This window comes from Somniosus microcephalus, chromosome 14 (assembly GCF_052327205.1).
Source record: "Somniosus microcephalus isolate GS21.2 chromosome 14, FLI_Smic_1.0, whole genome shotgun sequence".
Taxonomy (NCBI): domain Eukaryota; kingdom Metazoa; phylum Chordata; class Chondrichthyes; order Squaliformes; family Somniosidae; genus Somniosus; species Somniosus microcephalus.
Genome location: NC_141000.1, coordinates 127,073,003 through 127,097,093, shown reverse-complemented (window position 1 = coordinate 127,097,093; position 24,091 = coordinate 127,073,003). Strand labels below are relative to the sequence as shown.

The window sequence follows — 24,091 nt, the reverse complement described above, 5'->3', positions numbered from 1 at the left end:
AAGAAGGCCCATCACCACCTTCTCAAGAGCAGCTAGGGGATGGCCGATTAATGCCGACCTTGCCAGTCAGAACGAAAAACATAAGAACATAAGAATTAGGAGCAGGAGTTGGCCATTCGGCCCCTCGAGCCTGCTCCGCCATTCAATAAGATCATGGCTGGTCTTCTACCTCAACTCCACTTTCCCGCCCGATCCCCATATCCCTTGATTACTCTAGAGTCCAAAAATCTATCGATCTCAGCCTTGAATATACTCAACGACTGAACATTCACAGCCCTCTGGGGCAGAGAATTCCAAAGATTCACCACCCTCTGAATGAAGAAATTCCTCCTCATCTCAGTCTTAAATGGCTGACCCCTTATCCTGAGACTATGCCCCCCTAGTTCTAGACACTCCAGCCAGGGGAAACAACCTCTCAGCATCTACCCTGTCAATCCCCCTCAGAATCTTATGTCTCAATGAGATCACTTCTCATTCTTCTAAACTCCAGGGAGTATAGGCCCGATCTACTCAATCACAAAATATGCGTCACGTATAAAGGTTGCAGGAAGTGGCACCGCTCTGCCTTTTCGCATCGTGTTGCTACAGTTGTGAATCATCCTATTGTTTTAGTTATTTTTGTTTACCTGTTTTTGTTTTGTTCTAGTTGGGTCAGTTGGTAAGTTGAAATCTCATCCGTCATTCTCTGCGCTTCATGCCGCCAGGGGATTCACAGTCACAGTCTCTCACTCATCCAAACCCTCCATCCTCCATCAACCAACCGACCCGCTTACCATGGTTCTGTTGTCCCTGGCAACAGCAGGAGGCAACAGGAAGTGTTTTATTAAAAAAAAACTGAGAAGGGAGTATGGGTAATGTTGAACCAGGAGATAAGGTAAAAGTATGTCTTACGTCACTTTAAAAAAAATATACAAATTTCTCCACAGGTTTCAAAAAAAGGAATGAGGTAATTGAAGGATTTTAATGCGAGACTTTCTAGTTTTGAGTGGGCATGAGGTTGGTCATTGTTCATGCTATGGAGAAGGAATTTGAATGCTTCTCGAGTGGGATAGTTTGATAAGTGACTTTGGTCCCTAAAGGAAAAAAGAAAGTCTTGCATCTCTCCAGCGCCTTTCATGACCGTATGATGTCCCAAAGAGCTTCACAGCCAACGAGGTACTTTTGAAGTGTGGTCACTGTTGTAATGTAGGAAACACGGCAGCCAGTTTGCGCACAGCAAGCTCCCACAGACAGCAATGTGATAAATGACCAGGTAAATCAGCTGTTTTTAGCAATGTTGGTTGAGGAATAAATATTGGCCCCAGGACACCGGGGAGAACTCCCCCCCCCTGCTCTTCTTCAACATAGAGGCCATGGGATCTTTTACATCATCTAAGCGGGCAGACAAGAACTCTGTTTAACATTTCATCCAAAGGACTGCACCTCTGACAGTGCAGCACTCCCTCCGTACTGTAGTGGAGCGCCAGTGTGGATTTTTGTACTCAAGTCTTTGGAGTGGGAATTGAACCTACAACCTTTGTCAACTAGCTGAGGTAAAAGAGAGAGTGCTACCCACTTTTTTTTACTTTTTATTATACTTTATTGAACATTAAAAACATTTACAACATCGTGATCAGTACATTGTATGATACAAATCAATTCCACCGCTCTGCACAGCCATTCCGCCACCACATTTTAACATCAAAACTTGAAGTTTAATTTGTCTCCTGTAACATATATTAATCGATTGTACGTTAAAAATTGGTTGTAAAATACTGTCCTTAAATTCCTTTCTGAATAAAACATCCACAGAGCCTTATAATGGTCTTTTAGCTTATATTTAAAATACTCTTTTAGATTGATTCTCCTCCCCTTAAAAAACAGAGCATTCCTTCTTTGCACAATCACGAATCTAGCCAAACTGAACATTAAATTAATTGCCGCTCCGCTAGACTCTGGCAGACTCTCCTGCAATCCCCATCTCAAAATTGAGTCCCACGGGATTCCCATTCTCGCTCTTTGGTCCCCACCCAGCAAAAAAGCTTCACACAACTGTCGAACATAGTACTTAAAGTCACTTAACTGCGGACATAACACCAGTAAATGGGACAGAGTCTCATCCTGTGTCCCACACATTGGGCAAGTTGCCGCCTCCACTCGTCCAATCTTGCACAAGACCATCATGGTAAAAATCCGGTTATGAGCCAATTTGAAATCCAGTTCAATCCATTCTGGGCATTTAAAATTCGCCCACACTCCCTTCCAAATCCTGTTGAAGTCCAGCTGTGGGTATATACTCTGCCAAAACTCCTGACCAGCAGGTGTCTTGAATCTCCATTCTCTGAATACCTCATAGAAATCTCGAGTATTACAGTTGTCAAATTGGACCAACTCTCCCCCTTTCTCCAGTACAAAGCTTGGAAAAGCAGGACGCATTTTACTTCCTTTGGAGATTTCCGCATTTATTTCTTCCATCCAATCCTGTGGCATTGCCCTCACAATCTTCTTATACATGATTCCTATTGCTTTTCCTTCTACTTCCTGATCCTCCTCCCACACCATGTCCCTCACTATCGCTTCCGGCAACCAACCTGGAATCACCTCGTATAATACATCTTTCACCGATATAATCCCAGCTTTTACAAAAGCTTGATTAAATAAAACCTCTCTTTCGATGTTGACCCACCTATTCAAAAATAAGGGCTGTTCTAAAAATTCCTCAGCCCCCTTGGGCATAAACTGCACACGTTTTAAAAATTGAGCCTAAGTCTCTACAACCCCCTTATAAAATCTAGGGAGAAGTTTAGTCGATTTCAAAAACATATTATTGTATTCCATATACAATATCCCCTGCCCTCCTATCCCACTTCGTTTTAAAAAATGCTCAGAAGAACTTTTCCAAAAACTTGTATTTGACTTCTGAAGAAATCTCTTCACCCATTTGATTCTAAAGGATTTTTTCTTCAAATCAATATCTGGGAAATTGAGTCCTCCCTGATTTCTCCGTCCAATGATGGTATTGTAAGCCACCAAGGCTGGTTTCCCTCCCCATATAAACCTCACACAAGCCTCTCGGATGGACTTTTCCACCCACTCAGGAATATCCTCCACTGTCAATAAGTACCATAGCTTAGATAGCAGGAGAGCAGACACCACTGTCGCTCTTCCTTGCACTTTCAACCACCTTCTTTCCCATCTTCCCAAAATCTTTTTAATTTTCATAACCTTCGGTTCCCAATTTAATCGATCCACTTCTTCCCTGTCTTTCTTGCACCCCATATGCACCCCCAGAACTTCCAAAACCTCCACCACCTTAAAGGGACATACCCCCAACCATTCCCCCCTACCCCTCCCTGCAACCAGGCATTGGGACTTACTTTAATTCACTCTGGCACCTGAAGCTCTACAATATTCCTCCACTACATCCATAGCTTTCCTCACTGACTCCCCATTTCTCAATGTTAAGGTTGTGTCATCTGCATATTGGTATATCACCGACACCAGCCCAGAACTGGGTACCACAATCCCAACTACACCTTGTTTCTTTCGCATCATGTAACCTAATGGTTCTGCTACCAATGTGTACAGCAATGGGGACAGGGGACAACCCTGTCTCACTGATCTCTGTATCAGAAAATACTTGGATAAAAAACCATTACATTTAACACAGCTAAATAAGTTTGAATAAAAAATCCTTATCCACTGAATTAAATTTTCCTAGAAACCAAATGCTTCCAAAACCTTCAATAAAAACTCATGAGAGACCCAATCAAAGGCTTTCTCTTGATCTATCTTTAATACATAAGCCTCCCTCCCACTCTCTTCCATGAGCTCTATCGCATCTCGGATTGAGACCACAGAGCCTGCGATGTCCCGGCCTATGACTCCATAGGACTGAGAGGGCCAAACTATCTCCGGTAACACCTCCTTCAAACGATTTGCCATAACCCTCGCCAAGATCTTATAATCCACATTTGATAGTGTGATGGGCCTCCAATTCTTCAGATCCTGCCTATCCCCTTTATTTTTATATAAGCTAAAGCTTATGATACCTCTCTGATGTGCCTTCAATAACCACAAAACTAGAAGTTATAGACTTAAACAAGTTGGCTTTTAATCACTAAGATCAGAGCTAACATCTCAACACGCCGACTGGTTCACAGGAATGAGTCATACAGATCCTGGGATCGTTATGTAAGAGAAGTCAGGGGCGGAGCCAAGAGCCAAGACCTGGAACCTTCCAGGTTAGTCAGGAAAGAGGAAGTGAAACTATACACAGTGTGGGGGAGGGTAATATACATGAGTGCAAAACGAATACAGGAAATACAGGATCAAGACAAACAGATTTCATTACACTCTCCTCATAGATGGGGCCAGGCTGCCCTCAATTTTAATTTCCTTAAAAACTTCTAAGAGCAATGGACTTAAAATCTCAAAAAATTCCTTATAAAATTCTGCACTTAGTCCATCGGACCCTGGGCTTTTCCCCCCTTCATTCCACTTATTGTTATTTTTATTTCCGCTAATCCTACTTCTTTATCACACATGCTTCTCTCATCCTCCTTTAAACCCTCTTCAATAAAAGCAGAAACCTTCTCCATCTCCAAATTGGAAATGTCTTCTTTTGTATATAGCTCTTGATAAAAGCTGCTAGCCGCCTCTAAAATCTCTTCACTTTCATGAATGATCTTCTCCCCAACCTTCAACTCCTCAATTAACGATAATCTCTGTCGCAGCTTTTCTTGCTCTAGAAAATATCTAGTGCATCTTTTGCCCTCCAATGCATCTCTAGCCTTTGCACGGAGAATGGCCCCCTTGCATTTTTCAGCTTGCAATAATTCCCACTCTTCCTTTAGCACCCGGAACTTAGTCTCAGCTCCCTTATCCCCTCCGTCAACTGCTTTACAGACATCCGTATACCTTTTGTTTATATTCTCTTCTCGATGCCAGTTAGCTGCTGCCCTCTTTTTCCCGTAACGTACCGAAAAAACTTTTACCTCATATTTGAAATTGTCCTGCCAAACTCTTCTTTCTTTCAAGAACAAAAGTTCCTTCCGAGCATTGTTTATTATATTTATAATCCCTTCTTTATAAGCAATTTCTTTCAAGTATTGATTGTTTAAAATCCACACCCCTGAACCGATCTTAACTCTGCTGTTCCTAATTCTAAGAACCAAAGCCGAGTGATCACTAAAAAATACTTTTTTATAATAAATCTCCATTACCTCCGAACTTAACCCTTCCCGCATTAACACAAAATCTATTCGGCTCTGTTTTAAAACATCACCCACCCAACCTGCTCTGGAGAACTCCCTTTTTATGGGGTTCCGGTCCCTCCATAAGTCTCTCAAATTTAAATTTGCCATCATTTTTACAATCATCCCTCTGGAGTTATCATCTTTAAAGGTCATCTGGGCTGAAATGTCCATCCAAGATAAAAATACATTAAAATCCCCCACTATACAAGGATTTTCCACCTCTGCCACTTCAGTGAATAACCCCCGAAAAAACTCGCGACGCTTGCAATGGTCGTTCGGTGCATAGATATTAAAGAGATCACAATTAAATCCCTCCATTTTTACCCTTAGCTGTAAAAACCTCCCCTCAGTGTCCTTGTCCACCAAGGCAACGTTCTCTTCTATGGACGGACTCACCAAAACAGCCACCCCTCTACGGTTATTGTTTGCACAACTTGTAAACACCTCTCCCTTCCAAACCTTCTGAACTCTTTCTAGAATATCCTCATCCCAAAAGGTTTCTTGCAGACACAACAAGTCCGTGCCTTTAAAACCCTGCAACAACTGCTGCAATTTCTTCTCACCCCTCAGTCCGTTCACATTAATCGAGACCAATGTAATCATGGCTCCAAAGAAGGGAAGTATGCCCAATAATCTCCCTATCATTTAATCTCTGGCTCTTCCCTCCTCTCATGCTCCTTCTCAACTTTTCGGGCAGCTGTTGCTTTTTCCTGCAGCCTCCGGCTCTTTTTCACCTCCTGTTTGACCCCTCCCTGCTGTTTCAGCCTCTTCCTTGCATTAATTTTGGACCCAGGAGCAGCCCTTTCTCCCTCCTTCTGCCCCTCACTAACCTTTCCCTTTCCACATGATGCCACCCCACCCCCCACTTCCATGTCTCTGTCCCTCTCTAATTCCTCACACTCAAGCTCTTCTGCAACCCCCTGTGCCTGCTCCCCGTCAGATACATAATCCTGCTCCCCGTCAGATACTTCATCTCCCATAGAGAGTCTTCCTGCTATCGCAGTTTCTCCCACTGTACCGCCCCCTTCGACCACATCTCCACCTCTGACCCTTGCACCTTGTTCCCTCACTCCATGGGACAATGGCGCACCTAAATTGTTCCCTTCTGACGTTTCTATCTTGCTGATCCCATCCTGCTGTCCCTTTAAGGCTCCTGCCTCTTGCACCCTCTCCCCGCCCTGCCCCCTCCCGCTCACCAAAATATCCGACTCCCCGCCTCTCCCCGGAGCACTCACATCCACCACACACCCCGCTCCTGCCTCCTCTCCCCCCGCAGACACCAGACTCCCCAGGGGGAGCCGAACTGCACTAATGCTCGAGTCTGCACTCGACCCTTGCTGCCCGCTGCTGTCTTTGTTCCCCTCCATAGCACTCGCCGTGTTTTCCACCATCTCCATCTCGATCTCCACTCCGCCATCCTCTGCCTCTTCCTGTGCTCCTTTTTCCTTCATTTTACCGGCTGTGTCCTCCGACTGCACTGCACCTCCGGCCGTTCCACGCCCCTCTCCTGCTCCTTCTCTCATCTCCTCATCACTCATTTCGCTCCCTTCTGCCACACACTCACAGCGGGTGGGGCGTTTACGACACACCCCACAGCTCTCCGCCTTGCAGCTCCGAGCGATATGTCCCGACTCACCACAATTGTAACAATACAAATCAGGACAGTTTCTTATGAGATGGTCATGTCCCAGACAATAGTAACACACCTTTACTTGGTTATCGTGCAGCACACGAAAGTACTGCACTCCTTCCAGTGTCTCGAACTTCATACTGTACGGCAAAGACCTCACCCCCTATGGGAACCGCACCTTTACATACCGGGTTCCATCTGCTACCCGTGTTCCCGGATAGTACCTCCTCTTTATTTCAGAACAGATTTTAATGTCCCACGACTCCAACTTTTTGCTCAGCACTTCGTCCTCGATGTACACAGGCAAGTTCAAAAATGAAACCACCGCCTCCTCTGAATATAGCAGAGTCACCTCTTAGAATTACTCCCGAACTTTCAGACTGAGCAGCAGTTTTTCCACCTCCTCACGGCCACTGACCGTCACCTCAAATCCCACATTTGGTTTTGGGCGGCAGGCAAAACAGCTTCCCTCACCACAGTCCTCATGAACCGCCTGGATTATATCCCAGGCTCGAATCTTCTTATCTTCACATTGCACCACCACCGTATTTTCTTTACCAAACCTCCTGAGGTCCCGGCCCAAATCTTTGGGCCTTTTTTTTCCCCTTCCCACCACAGTTTCTTCCCTAATAAAATTCCTCTCGGGAATATTGTCCTCTGAGTGGCCCGGCACTCCGGACCCCTCAGCAGCCATCTGGCTGTTTTTTGTGGGCCAAAAAGGCCTGAAAGCAACACCCCAAACCCCTCCACCAACTTTTTACAAAACTCCCTCTAACACCCAGCTGCAATTAGGCAACCAGTCCCACCTGGCTCACTCCTAGCCCCTCCCACCTAGCGAGTGCCACCCACTGAGCCACTGGCTGACACCTGACTCCTGGCTCCTGGTGGAAAGTCGATGTCGGGCAGGTGAAGAACGGATCAGAGCTTGCCTGTGCTGCGCCCCCTTCCTGGGGCAAAATGGCCCGCACACATGACAATTGTCCAGTAATGCAGAGTGACGCCAGGCCGTCAGTGCTTGTCGACCAGTACACACCACCAGCGAGGAACGTTGGAGCAAAGCACCCAACGTGGAAATTGATAAGGGCTTGAAGGCAATTTACGGGGCCTTTCGAATACAGAGTGAGGTGGGAATTACGAATGAATCTGGTTTAAATCAGACCTGGTTTATCGTGGGCCCCATCATCAATCACAACACCAAACTCAACCTATTCCTAAAGCAAAATGGCGCATGATCCCTGTATCTGACGAGCTAATTAATGAGTTCTTTTTAAGGTAATTGGCAAAAGAACCAGGGGCGGCATGAGGACTTTTTTTTTTTACGCAGCGTAAGAATATTGTTCTCTAGAAAGAAGAAGTGAGGAGAAAAAACCTCTGATCCGTTCTTCACCTGCCCGACATCTACTTTCCACCAGGAGTCGGGAGTCGGCTGTCAACCGTGGCTCAGTGGGTAGCACCCTCTCTCTTACCTCAGCTAGTTAATGAAGGTTTGTAGGTTCAATTCCCACTCCAAAGACTTGAGTACAAAAATCCACACTAGCGCTCCACTGCAATACAGAGGAGATCCCACAGCCAAGGGAGCGCGCTGTAAAGAATGAAATTGGCTGCAATGAATTATAATTATAAGGGGACTTCGAGGTGATTAAATGAAGCGGTCAAGATTATTGAAGGGAATTGACAAAAGTTGATCTGGACAAATTTTTCTCTGTAGGCGCAAATCCCAGCGAGGTGTGAGGAATTTAGGGCAAGTGGGCGATATTGTGAGTGGGTTCCTGGCCTTTTCACCTCTGAGACCTGATAGTTATCTCTCATTTGAATTTAGGAACATAGGAACAGGAGGAGGCCATTCAGCCCCTCGAGCCTGTTACACAGGAAGAGGCCATTCAGCCCCTCGAGCCTGTTACACAGGAACAGGAGGAGGCCATTCAGCCCCTCGAGCCTGTTACACAGGAAGAGGCCATTCAGCCCCTCGAGCCTGTTACACAGGAACAGGAGGAGGCCATTCAGCCCCTCAAGCCTGTTACACAGGAACAGGAGGAGGCCATTCAGCCCCTCGAGCCTGTTACATAGGAACAGGAGGAGGCCATTCAGCCCCTCGAGCCTGTTACACAGGAACAGGAGGAGGCCCATTCAGCCCCTCGAGCCTGTTACACAGGAGCAGGAGGAGGCCATTCAGCCCCTCGAGCCTGTTACACAGGAACAGGAGGAGGCCATTCAGCTGCTCGAGCCTGTTACACAGGAACAGGAGGAGGCCATTCAGCCCCTCGAGCCTGTTACACAGGAACAGGAGGAGGCCCATTCAGCTGCTCGAGCCTGTTACACAGGAACAGGAGGAGGCCCATTCAGCCTCTCGAGCCTGTTACACAGGAACAGGAGGAGGCCATTCAGCCCCTCGAGCCTGTTACACAGGAACAGGAGGAGGCCCATTCAGCCCCTCGAGCCTGTTACACAGGAACAGGAGGAGGCCATTCAGCCCCTCGAGCCTGTTACACAGGAGCAGGAGGAGGCCATTCAGCCCCTCGAGCCTGTTACACAGGAACAGGAGGAGGCCATTCAGCCCCTCGAGCCTGTTACACAGGAACAGGAGGAGGCCATTCAGCCCCTCGAGCCTGTTACACAGGAACAGGAGGAGGCCATTCAGCCCCTCGAGCCTGTTACACAGGAACAGGAGGAGGCCATTCAGCCCCTCGAGCCTGTTACACCATTCCAATAGATGGTGGCTGATCTGCATCACAACTCCAGAGAGTTCCAGATTTGCCCTGTTACCTATTGTGTGAAAACAAACTGTTTCAGCATCAATTGAAGAGGAAATTAATGAATTCAAGATTGTCCCGTAATGCTAAATACTTTACAGAGAGAGGGAGATGTGGATTTCCTGGTGTTTCTGAGTCCTGGACCGGTGTTACACACGGTGATACTGGTTCAGAGCTGGCCAGCACACATAGGTGTTCCCTAGCAGAGGCATCATTATAAAGGGTCAGTGCAGTGAAAACACGACAGCACTTGCTGTTCCGTGGCTCAGTGGGTAGCCCTCTCGCCTCTGAATCAGAAGGTTGTGGGTTTAAGCCCCGCCCCAGAGGCTTGAGCACAAAAATCTAGGCTGACACTCCCAGTGTCAGTACTGAGGGAGTGCTGCACTGTCTGGAGGTGCGGTCTTTTGGCTAAGACGTTAAACCGAAGGCCTTGTCTGTTCTCTTTCAGGTGAATGTAAAAGCTCCCACGGCCACTATTCGAAGAAGAGCAGGGGAGTTATCCCTGGTGTCCGGGGCCAATATCTATCCCACAACCAACATCACTAAAACAGATTATTTGGTCATTAGCACATTGCTGTTGGTGGGAGCTTGCTGTGTGTAAATTGGCTGCCGCGTTTCCTACATTACAACAGTGACTACACTTCAAAAAGTACTTCATTGGCTGTAAAGCGCTTTGGGACGTCCTAAGGTTGTGAAAGGCGCTATATAAATGCAAGACTTTCTTTTCTTTTTTTTCATGCCTACTGTTGGGAGAGAGGAGTGAGGGGATTTTCTACACGGTGATTGTCCTTCAGAATCACCAGTAATCAGCCAGAAATACGGGAGTGTGAGACGGCTATCATAGTAGACTGTTTCTGATGGGATGGTCCCAGCAGGACAGGGACGAGGGGTTACGTGGAGAGACTGGAGAAGCTGGGGGTGTTCACCTTAGCGGGCAGAAGGTTAAGGGGAGATTTAATGGAGGCGTTCAAAATTATGAAGGGAGAATAAATATGGAGAAACTGCTTCCAGTGGCAGAAGGGTCGGTAATCAGAGGGCACAGATTTAAAGTAATTGCCAAAAGAACCAGAGGGGAGATGAGGAGAATTTATTTTTTACGCAGCGAGTTGTTGTGATCTGGAATGCGCTGCCTGAAAGGGCGGTGGAAGCAGATTCAACAGTAACTTTCAAAAGGAAATTGGATAAATACTTGAAAAGGAAAGGTTTGCAGGGCTGTGGGGAAAGAGCAGGGGGGAGTGGGAATAATTGGAGAGCTCTTTCAAACAGCCGGCACAGGCACGATGGGCCGAATGTCCTCCTGTGCTGTGTGATTCGACATGGATAGCTGTTGTAGGAAAAACATTGCTTCAATTGTGCTGATCAGTGGCAGAGTGTTGTATCTAACTCTAACCGGAGCTCTGCCAGTCCAGGTGAACCACTCAAGGGGCTTCCTGAGTGTAAATATTTTATACACGGGAATTTCCCTCCAGGACTGAGACTGGATCTCAGGACCTGGAGCAGATACATGTGAGAATCTCTCCGCCATAAAGCCCTGTCCAGTCAGCTCAGTCTGTGTGTGTGTGCATAGCTCAGCAGAGTAATAGGGAGAGTCGCTGGGAGTTTCAAGGCTGAATTAAGTTTCCCTTCATTGAATCATAAAATAGTCCAGCACAGAAGGAGGCCATTCGGCCCATCGAGTCTGCACCGGCTCTTTCGAAGAGCAATCCAGGTAGTCCCACTCTCCTGCTCTTTCCTCATATCCCTGCAATTTTTTCTCCTTCAACTATGTATCCAATTCCCTTTGAAGGCTACTATTGAATCTGCCTCCTCCACTCTACCAGACAGTGCATTCCAAATCCTAACCACACGTTGCATAAAAAAGGTTTTCCTCATGTCACCTTTAGTTCTTTTGCCAATCTCCTTAAACCTGTGTCCTCTGGTTGTTAAACCTTCCGCCAATAGGAACAGTTTCTCTCTATCTGCTCTGTCCAGACCCCTCATGATTTTGAACATCTCTATCAAATCTCCTCTCAATCTTCTCTGCTCCAAGGAGAACAACCCCAGCTTCTCCAGTCTATCCACGTAACTGAAGCCCCTCATCCCTGGAACCATTCTAGTAAATCTCTTCTGCACCCTCTCTAAAGCCTTCACATTCCCTCCTGAAGTGTGGTGCCCAGAATTAGACACAATCCTCCAGCTGGGACCAAACTAGTGACAGTCTTACAATAAACTCCTGTCTGTTCCTCGTTTAATGAACATCCTGCACCGCTCACAGAGCTGGGACCACCTCTGTGGAACCCACAGGATTACCGTGCAGCTACATCACCCTCGCTCGCTCGCAAGTATTTAGGATTCTGTGGTTTTTTGCTGGCAAATTAACTTCACTTTAAAAATAAAATTGGATATTTTAAACACTGGAACTTGGGACTGATGGAAATTATATTGAAGGAAAGAAACAATGCGATTAGCTGCATAGGTGCAGCACCGTGTCAAACGTAGACAAACCAGCGAGACTTTATTTAAATAGACGAGGATAATTTTTTTTTTACGCAGCGAGTTGTTGTGATCTGGAACGCGCTGCCTGAAAGGGCGGTGGAAGCAGATTCAATAGTGACTAATAGAAAGGGAATTGGATAAATACACGAAGGGGAGATATTTGCAGGGCTGTGGGGAAAGAGCAGGGGGAGTGGGACTAATTGGAGAGCTCTTTCAAAGAGCCGGCACAGGCACGATGGGCCGAATGGCCTCCTCCTGTGCTGTATCAGTCTAGGATTCTATGTGATAAACCTTCGATGGCTCCTGTGGTAATCTGTGCTCTTTTTTCTCTCTTTGCCCTCGCCAGCTCCGCCGCAGTTTGCGGTGAAACCGCGGGACCAGGTGGTGGCGGTCGGGCGGACGGTCACGTTCACGTGCGAGGCGACAGGGAATCCCCAGCCGGCCATTTTCTGGCAGAGGGAGGGCAGCCAGGTAGGTGCATGGAGGAGGAGGAGGAGGCGGAGGCTTCTGCGCGTCGGGTGTGTGGCAAACACGACTTGGAGCCGGCGTTCCGTGCGCCCGGAACCATGCGGCGACGCGTCATGGTGGGGGAGGGGAGGGGAAACACGCCGGCCGGGGGAGGAGAGGAGGGACGGCGTGACATTGACTCCGTTTCCCACTTCCTGTCAGTTTTGCAACAGTGTTAATGGCATTGAGAACTGCATCGCGACGCCATGCGCCATCTCACGTCAGAGAGGGTCCTCATTGCCAACGGAAGTCCTCGGGGAAGTAAATCTTCTCCACTGAGCGCGCAGTGAGAAAATGCACAGTGCCGTCAGTGACTGAGACTCACGGAAGGGCCCCAGGCTCCAGCCCCTGTCGGAGCTGGGTTAGCGGATTTCAGTCAGGAGATGGTAGGGGACCTACATGGCACATTGCACCGGGGTTTCCAGTGGTCCTGTGTGTGTGAGTCCATGTGTGTACATGTATATGAGCGACTGCATGCATGTGTTGGTATGCGTGTGCATGTGTGTGTGAGTGCAAGTGTGTGTGCGCGTGCATGTGTGTACTTTGTGTGTGTGCGATCATGTGTATAATGGTGAGCATGTGTTTGTGCACATGTGTGCGAATGCACATGTGTACGTACATCATGTGCATCCAGGATCACATTTGGTGAGTGGCCCCCATGGTTAATTAATCTTCTGCCGTTGACTGTCTAGGCTCAAACATAAACAATAGTTCCCATCAGAGGACACCCCGAAGAACTGGGCCTTAATCAGGGTCAGCTCCTCAGGGGAAGACTGAGGAAAAATCCCCGCTCTACCCTCTCCGCCAAGACCCATGAAAGGGACACCAGTGGCTCCGCTGGAAATGCCACCGATCGGCATTCCCATGGGAATCGCCGGGTCTGAGGTGGGATAAATCCGCTGTGTCCTGACCAGCTGCTCGTTGAGAGGGTCCTGCTCCCCCCTTTCCCCACATTCCCCCTCCCGGCCCACCCTCCCCACCCCCTGCTCTCCCCTCCCCCACCCTCCTCCCCACCCCCTGCTCTCCCCTCCCCCCACCCTCCTCCTCACCCCCTGCTCACCCTCCCCACCCCCTGCTCTCCCCTCCCCCCACCCTCCTCCCCACCCCCTGCTCTCCCCTCCCCCCACCCCCTGCTCACCCCTCCCCTACCCCGCCCTCTCCACCCCTCGTTGGATCTCCGTTTAATTTTCTCCCTTGTGATTTGTTTTGTTTCAGAATCTGCTTTTCTCCTACCAGCCTCCGGAACCTTCCAGCAGATTCTCCGTGTCCCAGGTGGGGGACCTCACCATCACCAACGCCCAGAGGCCTGATGTCGGTTACTACAGCTGCCAAGCGCTCAACGTGGCCGGGAGTGTCATCATCAAAGCCTTCCTGGAAGTGACTGATGGTAAAGTGACGAGGCTCGAGACAAGAGGTTCAGGTTAAGGGTCAATGCGGCCCAACAATCTCTGACTGAATAGGCTGCCTACATCTGACTGTCCAAGCTCACGGAGTCGAGGAGTGGCCACGCAGGAAGAGGGGGAGGCCGTTCAGCCCCTCGAGCCTGTTCCGCCTTTCAATCAGATCACAACTGATCTGTACCTCAACTTCATTTCCACCATATTCCTTGATACCGTGACCCAACAAAATTGTGAGTAGGGATTAGAAGGATATGCAGCTAAAGTGAGATGAAAGTGATTAAGGTGATTGCCAGAAGATCCAAAGGCGACATGAGGAAATACTTTTTTACTCAGCGAGTGGTTAGGATCTGGAATGCACGGCCTGAAAGGGTGGTGGAGGCAGACTCAATCGTGGCTTTCAAAAGGGAGTTGGATAAGTACCTGAAGGAAAAATAATTTGCAGGGCTCCGGGGAAAGGGCGGGGGAGCGGGACTAGCTGAAGTGCTCTTGCAGAGAGCCGGCACGGGCTCGACGGGCCGAATGGCCTCCTTCTGTGCTGTAACCATTCCATGATTCTATGAATCTAAGTAAGGGTGGGAGGAGGCTCGTGTGGTGCATAAACACCGGCATGGACCAGTTGGGCCGAATGGCCTGTTTCTGTGCCCTGAACACTATGTAATTCTATGTAAAAGTTCATCTGCTTTTCCTGGATCTCAATCCCCTCTTTACCTGCCTGTTCACCTTCACCAAGGTGCAGGCTCTCACCAGCCATTCACCTCTTCGATGTGAGGCTTGGCTCAGTGGGCAGCACTCTCACCTCTGAGTCAGACAAGTGTGAGTTCGAAATCCCGCTCCAGAGACTTGAGCTCATAATGCAGGCTAAGGGAACGCTGCACTGTCGGAGGGGCCGATAAACTGAGGCCCCCGTCTGCCCTCTCAGGTGGACGTAAAAGATCCCACGGCCACTATTTCGAAGAAGAGCAGGGGGAGTTATCCCTGGTGTCCTGGGGCCAATATTTATCAACATCACTAGAAACAGATTATCTGGTCATCATCACATCGCTGTTTGTGGGAGCTTGCTGTGCGCAAATTGGCTGCTGCGTTTCCCACATTACAACAGTGACCACACATCAAAAAGTACTTCATTGGCTGTAAAGCGCTTTGGGACGTCCTGAGTTCATGAAAGACGCTATAGAAATGCTAGTTCTTGCTTTCGTTGATCCAAAGGTTGAGGGTTCAAGCCTCGTGCTGTGATTTATTCCTGAGGGAGTGCTGCATTGCCAGAGGTGCTGTCCCCAAACTTTAAACTGAGGTTGTTCTGCCTGTACAGACGCTATCTAAATGTAAGTTATTGTTGTTGCCGTCGTCAAGCTGGTATCTTCTGGAACATTCTCTCCAGTGAACCGCCTTCCTCCGCAGAGGGAAAGAAAGACTTGCATTTCTATAGCGCCCGTCACGACCACTAGACGTCTGAAAGCGCTTTACAGCCAGTGAAGTACATTTTTTGAAGTGTAGTCACTGTTGTAATGTGGGAAACACGGCAGCCAATTGGCACACAGCAAGATCCCACAGACAGAAATGTGATAATGACCGGATAATCTGTTTCTAGTGATATTGGCTGAGGGATAAATATTGGCCCCCGCTTTTCTTCAAAATAGTGCCATGGGATCTTTTACATCCACCTGAGAGAGCAGACGGGGCCTCGGTTTAACGTCTCATCCGAAAGACGGCATCTCTGACAGTGCAGCACTCCTCAGCACTGCACTGGGAGTGTCAGCCTAGCTTTATGTGCTCAAGTCCCTGGAGTGGGAGTTTGAACCCACAACCTTCTGACCCAGAGGTGAGTGTGCAGCCCACTGAGCCACAGCTGACAATACCAAGAAGGGGGTTCACTCCTCACTGGGGCACTGAAGGGGGAGGCCTGACTGTTTCTGATTGGCCCGACTGATCCCGGTAGGCCTCATCGATCCCGGTAGGCCTCACCGATCCCGGTAGGCCACACCGATCCCGGTAGGCCTCACCAATCCCGGTAGGCCTCACCAATCCCGGTAGGCCACACCGAACCCGGTAGGCCTCACCAATCCCGGTAGGCCTCACCAATCCCGGTAGACCTGACTGATCCTGGTAGGCCTCACCGATCCTGGTAGGCCCGACTGTTCCTGGTAGGCCCGGCTGTTCCTGGTAGACCTGACTGATCCTGGTAGGCCTCACCGATCCTGGTAGGCATCACCGACCCTGGTAGGCCCGACTGTTCCTGGTAGGCCCGACTGTTCCTGGTAGGCCTCACCGATTCTGGTAGGCCCGACTGTTCCTGGTAGACCTGACTGTTCCTGGTAGGCCTCACCGATTCTGGTAGGCCCGACTGTTCCTGGTAGACCTGACTGTTCCTGGTAGGCCTCACCGATTCTGGTAGGCCCGACTGTTCCTGGTAGACCTGACTGATCCTGGTAGGCCTCACCGATTCTGGTAGGCATCACCGACCCTGGTAGGCCCGACTGTTCCTGGTAGACCTGACTGTTCCTGGTAGGCCTCACCGATTCTGGTAGGCCCGACTGTTCCTGGTAGACCTGACTGTTCCTGGTAGGCCTCACCGATTCTGGTAGGCCCGACTGTTCCTGGTAGACCTGACTGATCCTGGTAGGCCTCACCGATTCTGGTAGGCATCACCGACCCTGGTAGGCCCGACTGTTCCTGGTAGACCTGACTGATCCTGGTAAGCTTCACCGATCCTGGTAGGCCTCACCGATCCTGGTAGGCCTCACTGATCCTGTTCTGCTTCTTTTTATTGCTTCCAGGCGACGTGCAGTTGTGGGGCTGTTCATTATTAACACAATGTGCGGGAAGATTCTTCACCATATGTTTACATTTTCCTCTACTGGGATGCACCAGTTATAATTAATCCTTTATTTAGAGATTGGCTGTGCGATAGACATTTGGCATTGATAAAAAAAAATTAAATAAATTGCTTCCATTTGTTTAAATTTTAATGGCTTCGTTTTTGTCTTTGTTGCAGTCATTTCGGACCGGCCTCCTCCTGTCATTCGCCAGGGCCCCATCAATCAGACGGTTGCCGTGGACAGCACCGTGGCCCTTGGGTGCCTGGCCAGTGGCTCCCCGCCACCCACCATCCTCTGGCGGAAGGACGGGGTCCTGATCTCCACCCACGACTCACGCATCAAGCAGCAGGAGACGGGAACCCTACAAATCCGCTATGCCAAGGTACGGCGGGGGGGGGGGGGGTTCGTCCCTCACGAATTCGCCGCTCGCTCCGCTATTTTGCCGACTATTTTCCAGGGAACAATCCACCGCCACTTGCAGCGGGCATGAATTACCCGCTACACGCGCTGAACAGTGTACCAGGCAGCGCAATTAAATTAAAAATCATTTCATTTACCGTTTGAAAGGCTGCCAGAACGGACAGCTCAAATTCACGCTGCGCTGTCGGAGGTGCCGTCTCTCAGATGAAACGTTAAACCAAGGCCTTGCCTGCTCTCTCAGGTGGAAGTGAAAGATTTTGCCAATATTTCGAAGAAGAGCAGAGGAGTTCTCCCCGTGTGTCCTGGGGCCAATATTAAATCCCTCAACTAACATCACTAAAACAGATTATCTGGTCATTATCACATTGCTGTTTGTGGGAGCTTGCTTTGCGCAAATTGGCTGCCGCGTTTCCTACATTACAACAGTGACTCCACTTCACAAAAATACTTCATTGGCTGTGAAGCGCTTTGGGGCGTCCTGAGGTCATGAAAGGCGCTATAGAAATACAATATTCCAATTATTACGAGCCCCTCAGACAACGTGCTGACCACCAGAGGCACTCAGTAAACTCGGAGGCCTAACAGCGAGCTCACACTGATCCTAAGCTGCGTTTTATGTTGAATTGATTCAGCGTACATCACTGGCCAGCTCCACAAGACTGTCCGGGTCTTGGCAGCCGAAATTGATTCGCAAAAGTGGCGCGGTGGACTGTCATTTTATTCGTGTCATTCCTCACGTATCTCTACTGAAGGCACGGGTTAGATACAGAGTAAAGCTCCTTCTACACTGTCCAATCAAACACTCCCAGGGCAGGTACAGCACGGGTTAGATACAGAGTAAAGCTCCCTCTACACTGTCCCATCAAACACTCCCAGGGCAGGTACAGCACGGGTTAGATACAGAGTAAAGCTCCCTCTACACTGTCCCATCAAACACTCCCAGGGCAGGTACAGCACGGGTTAGATACAGAGTAATGCTCCCTCTACACTGTCCCATCAAACACTCCCAGGGCAGGTACAGCACGGGTTAGATACAGAGTAAAGCTCCCTCTACACTGTCCAATCAAACACTCCCAGGGCAGGTACAGCACGGGTTAGATACAGAGTAAAGCTCCCTCGACACTGTCCCATCAAACACTCCCAGGGCAGGTACAGCACGGGTTAGATACAGAGTAAAGCTCCCTCTACACTGTCCCATCAAACACTCCCAGGGCAGGTACAGCACGGGTTAGATACAGAGTAAAGCTCCCTCTACACTGTCCCATCAAACACTCCCAGGGCAGGTACAGCACGGGTTAGATACAGAGTAAAGCTCCCTCTACACTGTCCCATCAAACACTCCCAGGGCAGGTACAGCACGGGTTAGATACAGAGTAAAGCTCCCTCTACACTGTCCCATCAAACACTCCCAGGGCAGGTACAGCACGGGTTAGATACAGAGTAAAGCTCCCTCTACACTGTCCCATCAAACACTCCCAGGGCAGGTACAGCACGGGTTAGATACAGAGTAAAGCTCCCTCTACACTGTCCAATCAAACACTCCCAGGGCAGGTACAGCACGGGTTAGATACAGAGTAAAGCTCCCTCTGCACTGTCCCATCAAACACTCCCAGGGCAGGTGCAGCACGGGTTAGATACAGAGTAAAGCTCCCTCTACACTGTCCCATCAAACACTCCCAGGGCAGGTACAGCACGGGTTAGATACAGAGTAAAGCTCCCTCTACACTGTCCCATCAAACACTCCCAGGGCAGGTACAGCACGGGTTAGATACAGAGTAAAGCTCCCTCTACACTGTCCAATCAAACACTCACAGGGCAGGTACAGCACGGGTTAGATACAGAGTAAAGCTCCCTCTACACTGTCCCATCAAACACTCCCAGGGCAGGTACAGCACGGGTTAGATACAGAGTAAAGCTCCCTCTACACTGTCCAATCAAACACTCCCAGGGCAGGTACAGCACGGGTTAGATACAGAGTAAAGCTCCCTCTACACTGTCCCATCAAACACTCCCAGGGCAGGTACAGCACGGGTTAGATACAGAGTAAAGCTCCCTCTACACTGTCCCATCAAACACTCCCAGGGCAGGTACAGCACGGGTTAGATACAGAGTAAAGCTCCCTCTACACTGTCCCATCAAAGCCCCCAGGGCGGGTACAGCACGGGTTAGATACAGAGTAAAGCTCCCTCTACACTGTCCCATCAAACACTCACAGGGCAGGTACAGCACAGGCTAGATACAGGGTAAAGCTCCCTCTACACTGTCCCATCAAACACTCCCAGGGCAGGTACAGCACGGGTTAGATACAGAATAAAGCTCCCTCTACACTGTCCCATCAAACACTCCCAGGGCAGGTACAGCACGGGTTAGATACAGAGTAAAGCTCCATAATAATATGGTTGAATTCCAAATTCAGTTTGAGGGTGAGAGAGTTGGATCTCAAACCAGCGTACTGAGCTTAAATTAAGGAGACTATGAAGGTATGAGAGTAGAATTGACTAAAGTGGACTGGGAAAACAGATTAAAGTGTAAGACGGTACAAGAGCAGTGGTCTACATTCAAGGAGATATTTCACATCTTTCAAGATAAATATATTCCACTGAGGAAAAAGGGGAGTAAAAGAAAAGACAGCCATCCGTGGCTTAGTAAAGTAATAAAGGATAGTATCCGACTGAAAACAAGGGCAAATAAAGTAGCCAAATCTAGTGGAAGGATAGAAGATTGGGAAGCATTTAAAAGCCAGCAAACAATAACTAAAAGATTAATTAAGAAAGGGAAGATAGATTATGAAAGTAAACTAGCAAAAAATATAAAAACAGATAGCAAGAGTTTCTACAGCTATATAAAAAGAAAAAGGGTGGCTAAAGTGAACGTTGGTCCCTTAGAGGATGAGACCGGGAAACTATTGGTGGGGAACATGGAGATGTCAAAGACGCTGAACAAATATTTTGTATCAGTCTTTACAGTAGAGGACACTAAAAATATCCCAACACTGGACAAACAGGGGGCAATGGGGGGGGCGGAGGAGCTAAACACGATTAAAATCACTAAGGAGATGGTACTCGGTAAAATAATGGGACTTAAGGCGGATAAATCCCCCGGACCTGATGGCCTACACCTAGGGTCTTGAGAGAAGTGGCGGTAGGGATTGTGGATGCATTGGTGATTATTTTCCAAAACTCCCTGGACTCAGGAAAGGTCCTGGCAGATTGGAAAACTGCTAATGTAACACCCTTATTTAAGAAGGGAAGTAGACAAAAAGCTGGAAACTATGGACCAGTTAGCCTAACATCTGTGGTTGGCAAAATGTTGGAGTCCATTATTAAGGAAACAGTAACAGAGCATTTGGATAAACATAATTTAATAGGACAGAGTCAGCATGGTTTTATGAAGGGGAAGTCATGTTTGACAAATTTGCTCGAATTCTTTGAGGATGTAACATACAGGGTGGATAAAAGGGAACCAGTGGATGCAGTGTATTTGGACTTCCAAAAGGCATTTGACAAGGTTCCATACAAAAGATTACCGATCAAGATAAGAAATCACGGGATTGGGGGTAATATACTGGCATGGGTGGAAGATTGGCTATTTAACAGAAAACAAAGAGTTGGGATAAATGGTTCGTTCTCGGGCTGGTAATCAGTAACTAGTGGTGTTCCGCAGGGGTCAGTGCTGGCACCCCAACTCTTTACAATCTATATTAACGATTTGGAGGAAGGGACCGAGTGCAACATATCCAAGTTTGCCGACGATACAAAGATGGGAGGGAAAGCAGTGAGTGAGGAGGACATAAAAAACCTGCAAAAGGACATAGACAGACTAAGTGAGTGGGCAGAGATTTGGCAGATGGAACATAATATTGGAAAGAGTGAGGTTATGCACTTTGGCAGAAAAAATCAAAGAGCAAGTTATTATCTAAATGGAGAGAATCTGCAAAGTGCTACAGTACAAAGGGATCTGGGGGTCCTGGTGCATGAAACACAAAAAGTTAGTATGCAGGTGCAGCAGGTGATCAGGAAGGCCAATGGAATCTTGGCTTTTATTGCAAGGGGGATGGAGTATAAAAACAGGGAAGTCTTGCTGCAGTTATACAGGGTATTGGTGAGGCTACACCTGGAATACTGCATGCAGTTTTGGTTTCCATATTTAAGAAAATATATACTTGCTCTCGAGGCGGTTCAGAGAAGGTTCACTCGATTGAATCCGGAGATGAGGGGGTTGACGTATGAGGAAAGGTTGAGTAGGTTGGGCCTCTACTCATTGGAGCTCAGAAGAATGAGAGGCAATCTTATCGAAACATGTAAGATTGTGAGGGGGCTTGATCGGGTGGATGCGGTGAGGATGTTTCCACTGATGGGTGAGACTAGAACTAGGGGGCATAATCTTAGAATAAGGGGCTGCCCTTTCAAAACTGAGATGAGGAGAAACTTCTTCACTCAGAGGGTAGTAAATCTATGGAATTTGCTACCCCAGAGAGCTGTGGAAACTGCGACATTAAATAAATTTAAAACGGAGATAGACAGTTTCCTAGCAGATAAGGGAATTAGGGGTTACGGGGAGAGGGCAGGGAAGTGGACGTGAGTCTAGATTCGGATCAGCCATGATCCTATTGAATGGCGGAGCAGGCCCGAGGGGCCGTATGGCCTACTCCTGCTCCTACTTCTTATGTTCTCTACACTGTCCCATCAAACACTCCCAGGGCAGGTACAGCACCGGTTAGATACAGAGTAAAGCTCCCTCTACACTGTCCCATCAAACACTCCCAGGGCGGGTACAGCACGGGTTAGATACAGAGTAAAGCTCCCTCTACACTGTCCCATCAAACTCTCCCAGGGCAGGTACAGCACGTGTTAGATACAGAGTAAAGCTCCCTCTACACTGTCCCATCAAACACTCCCAGGGCAGGTGCAGCACGGGGTTAGATATAGAGTAAAGCTCCCTCTACACTGTCCCATCAAACACTCCCAGGGCAGGTACAGCACGAGTTAGATACAAAGTAAAGCTCCCTCTACACTGTCCCATCAAACACTCCCAGGGCAGGAACAGCAGGGGTTAGATACAGATTAAAGCTCCCTCTACACTATCCCATCAAACACTCCCAGGGCAGGTACAGCATGGGTTAGATACAGAGTAAAACTCCCTCTACATTGTCCCATCAAACACTCCCAGGGCGGGTACAGCACAGGTTAGATACAGAGTAAAGCTCCCTCTACACTGTCTCATCAAACACTCCCAGGGCAGTTACAGCACGGGTTAGATACAAGGTAAAGCTCCCTCTACACTGTTCCATCAAACACTCCCAGGGCAGGTACAGCACGGGTTAGATACAGAATAAAGCTCCCTGTACACTGTCCCATCAAACACTCCCAGGGCAGGTACAGCACGGGTTAGATACAGAGTAAAGCTCCCTCTACACTGTCTCATCAAACTCTCCCAGGGCAGGTACAGCACAGGTTAGATACAGAGGAAAGCTCCCTCTACACTGTCCCATCAAACACTCCCAGGGCAGGTGCAGCACGGGGTTAGATACAGAGTAAAGCTCCCTCTACACTGTCCCATCAAACACTCCCAGGGCAGGTGCAGCACGGGGTTAGATACAGAATAAAGCTCCCTGTACACTGTCCCATCAAACACTCCCAGGGCAGGTACAGCACGGGTTAGATACAGAGTAAAGCTCCCTCTACACTGTCTCATCAAACTCTCCCAGGGCAGGTACAGCACAGGTTAGATACAGAGGAAAGCTCCCTCTACACTGTCCCATCAAACACTCGCAGGGCAGGTGCAGCACGGGGTTAGATACAGAGTAAAGCTCCCTCTACACTGTCTCATCAAACTCTCCCAGGGCAGGTACAGCACAGGTTAGATACAGAGGAAAGCTCCCTCTACACTGTCCCATCAAACACTCCCAGGGCAGGTGCAGCACGGGGTTAGATACAGAGTAAAGCTCCCTCTACACTGTCCCATCAAACACTCCCAGGGCAGGTACAGCACAGGTTAGATACAGAGGAAAGCTCCCTCTACACTGTCCCATCAAACACTCCCAGGGCAGGTGCTGCATGGGGTTAGATACAGAGTAAAGCTCCCTCTACACTGACCCACCAAACACTCCCAGGTCAGGTGCAGAACGGGGTTAGAAACAGAGTAAAGCTCCCTCTACACTGACCCACCAAACACTCCCAGGGCAGGTACAGCACAGGTTAGATACAGAGTAAAGCTCCCTCTACACTGTCACATCAAACACTCCCAGGGCAGATACAGCACAGGTTAGATACAGAGTAAAGCTCCCTCTACACTGTACCACCAACACTCCCAGGGCAGGTACAGCAAGGGTTAGATACAGAGTAAAGCTCCCTCTACACTGTCACATCAAACACTCCCAGGGCAGGTACAGCATGGGGTAGATACAGAGTAAGGCTCCCTCTACACTGTCCCATCAAACACTCCCAGGGCAGGCACAGCACGGATTAGATACAGAGTAAAGCTCCCTCTACACTGTCCCATCAAACACTCCCAGGGCAGGTACAGCACGGGTTAGTTACAGAGTAAAGCTCCCTCTACACTGTCCCATCAAACACTCCCAGGGCAGGTACAGCACGGGTTAGATACAGAGTAAAGCTCCCTCTACACTGTCCCATCAAACACTCCCAGGGCAGGTACAGCACGGGCTAGATACAGAGTAAAGCTCCCTCTACACTGTATCACACAGGGCAGTTTATTTAGCAATTAGGACCTCCGCAACAACTGCGTGTGCTAACAAAATATACCCTCATTGACAGGGACATTTTGTAACTCGTTGTACAATTTTGAAGGAAACTTAATTTGGTCATAGAATCAGAATCTTACAGCACAGAAGGAG

At 48.7% G+C, this 24,091-nt stretch overlaps 1 protein-coding gene across 5 annotated transcripts in view; it reads left to right on the top strand.

Annotated features, from left to right (window-relative positions):
- robo1 (roundabout, axon guidance receptor, homolog 1 (Drosophila)) overlaps positions 1–24,091 on the top strand; it is a 1,098,986-nt gene that overhangs the window by 968,206 nt on the left and 106,689 nt on the right. For all 5 annotated transcript variants that reach the window (XM_086007312.1, XM_086007317.1, XM_086007315.1 and 2 more), the window contains 3 exons: positions 12,439–12,563; positions 13,815–13,986; positions 16,992–17,197. In XM_086007312.1, coding sequence (XP_085863438.1) covers positions 12,439–12,563; positions 13,815–13,986; positions 16,992–17,197 — 503 coding nt within the window. The remainder of the gene's footprint in view (positions 1–12,438; positions 12,564–13,814; positions 13,987–16,991; positions 17,198–24,091) is intronic.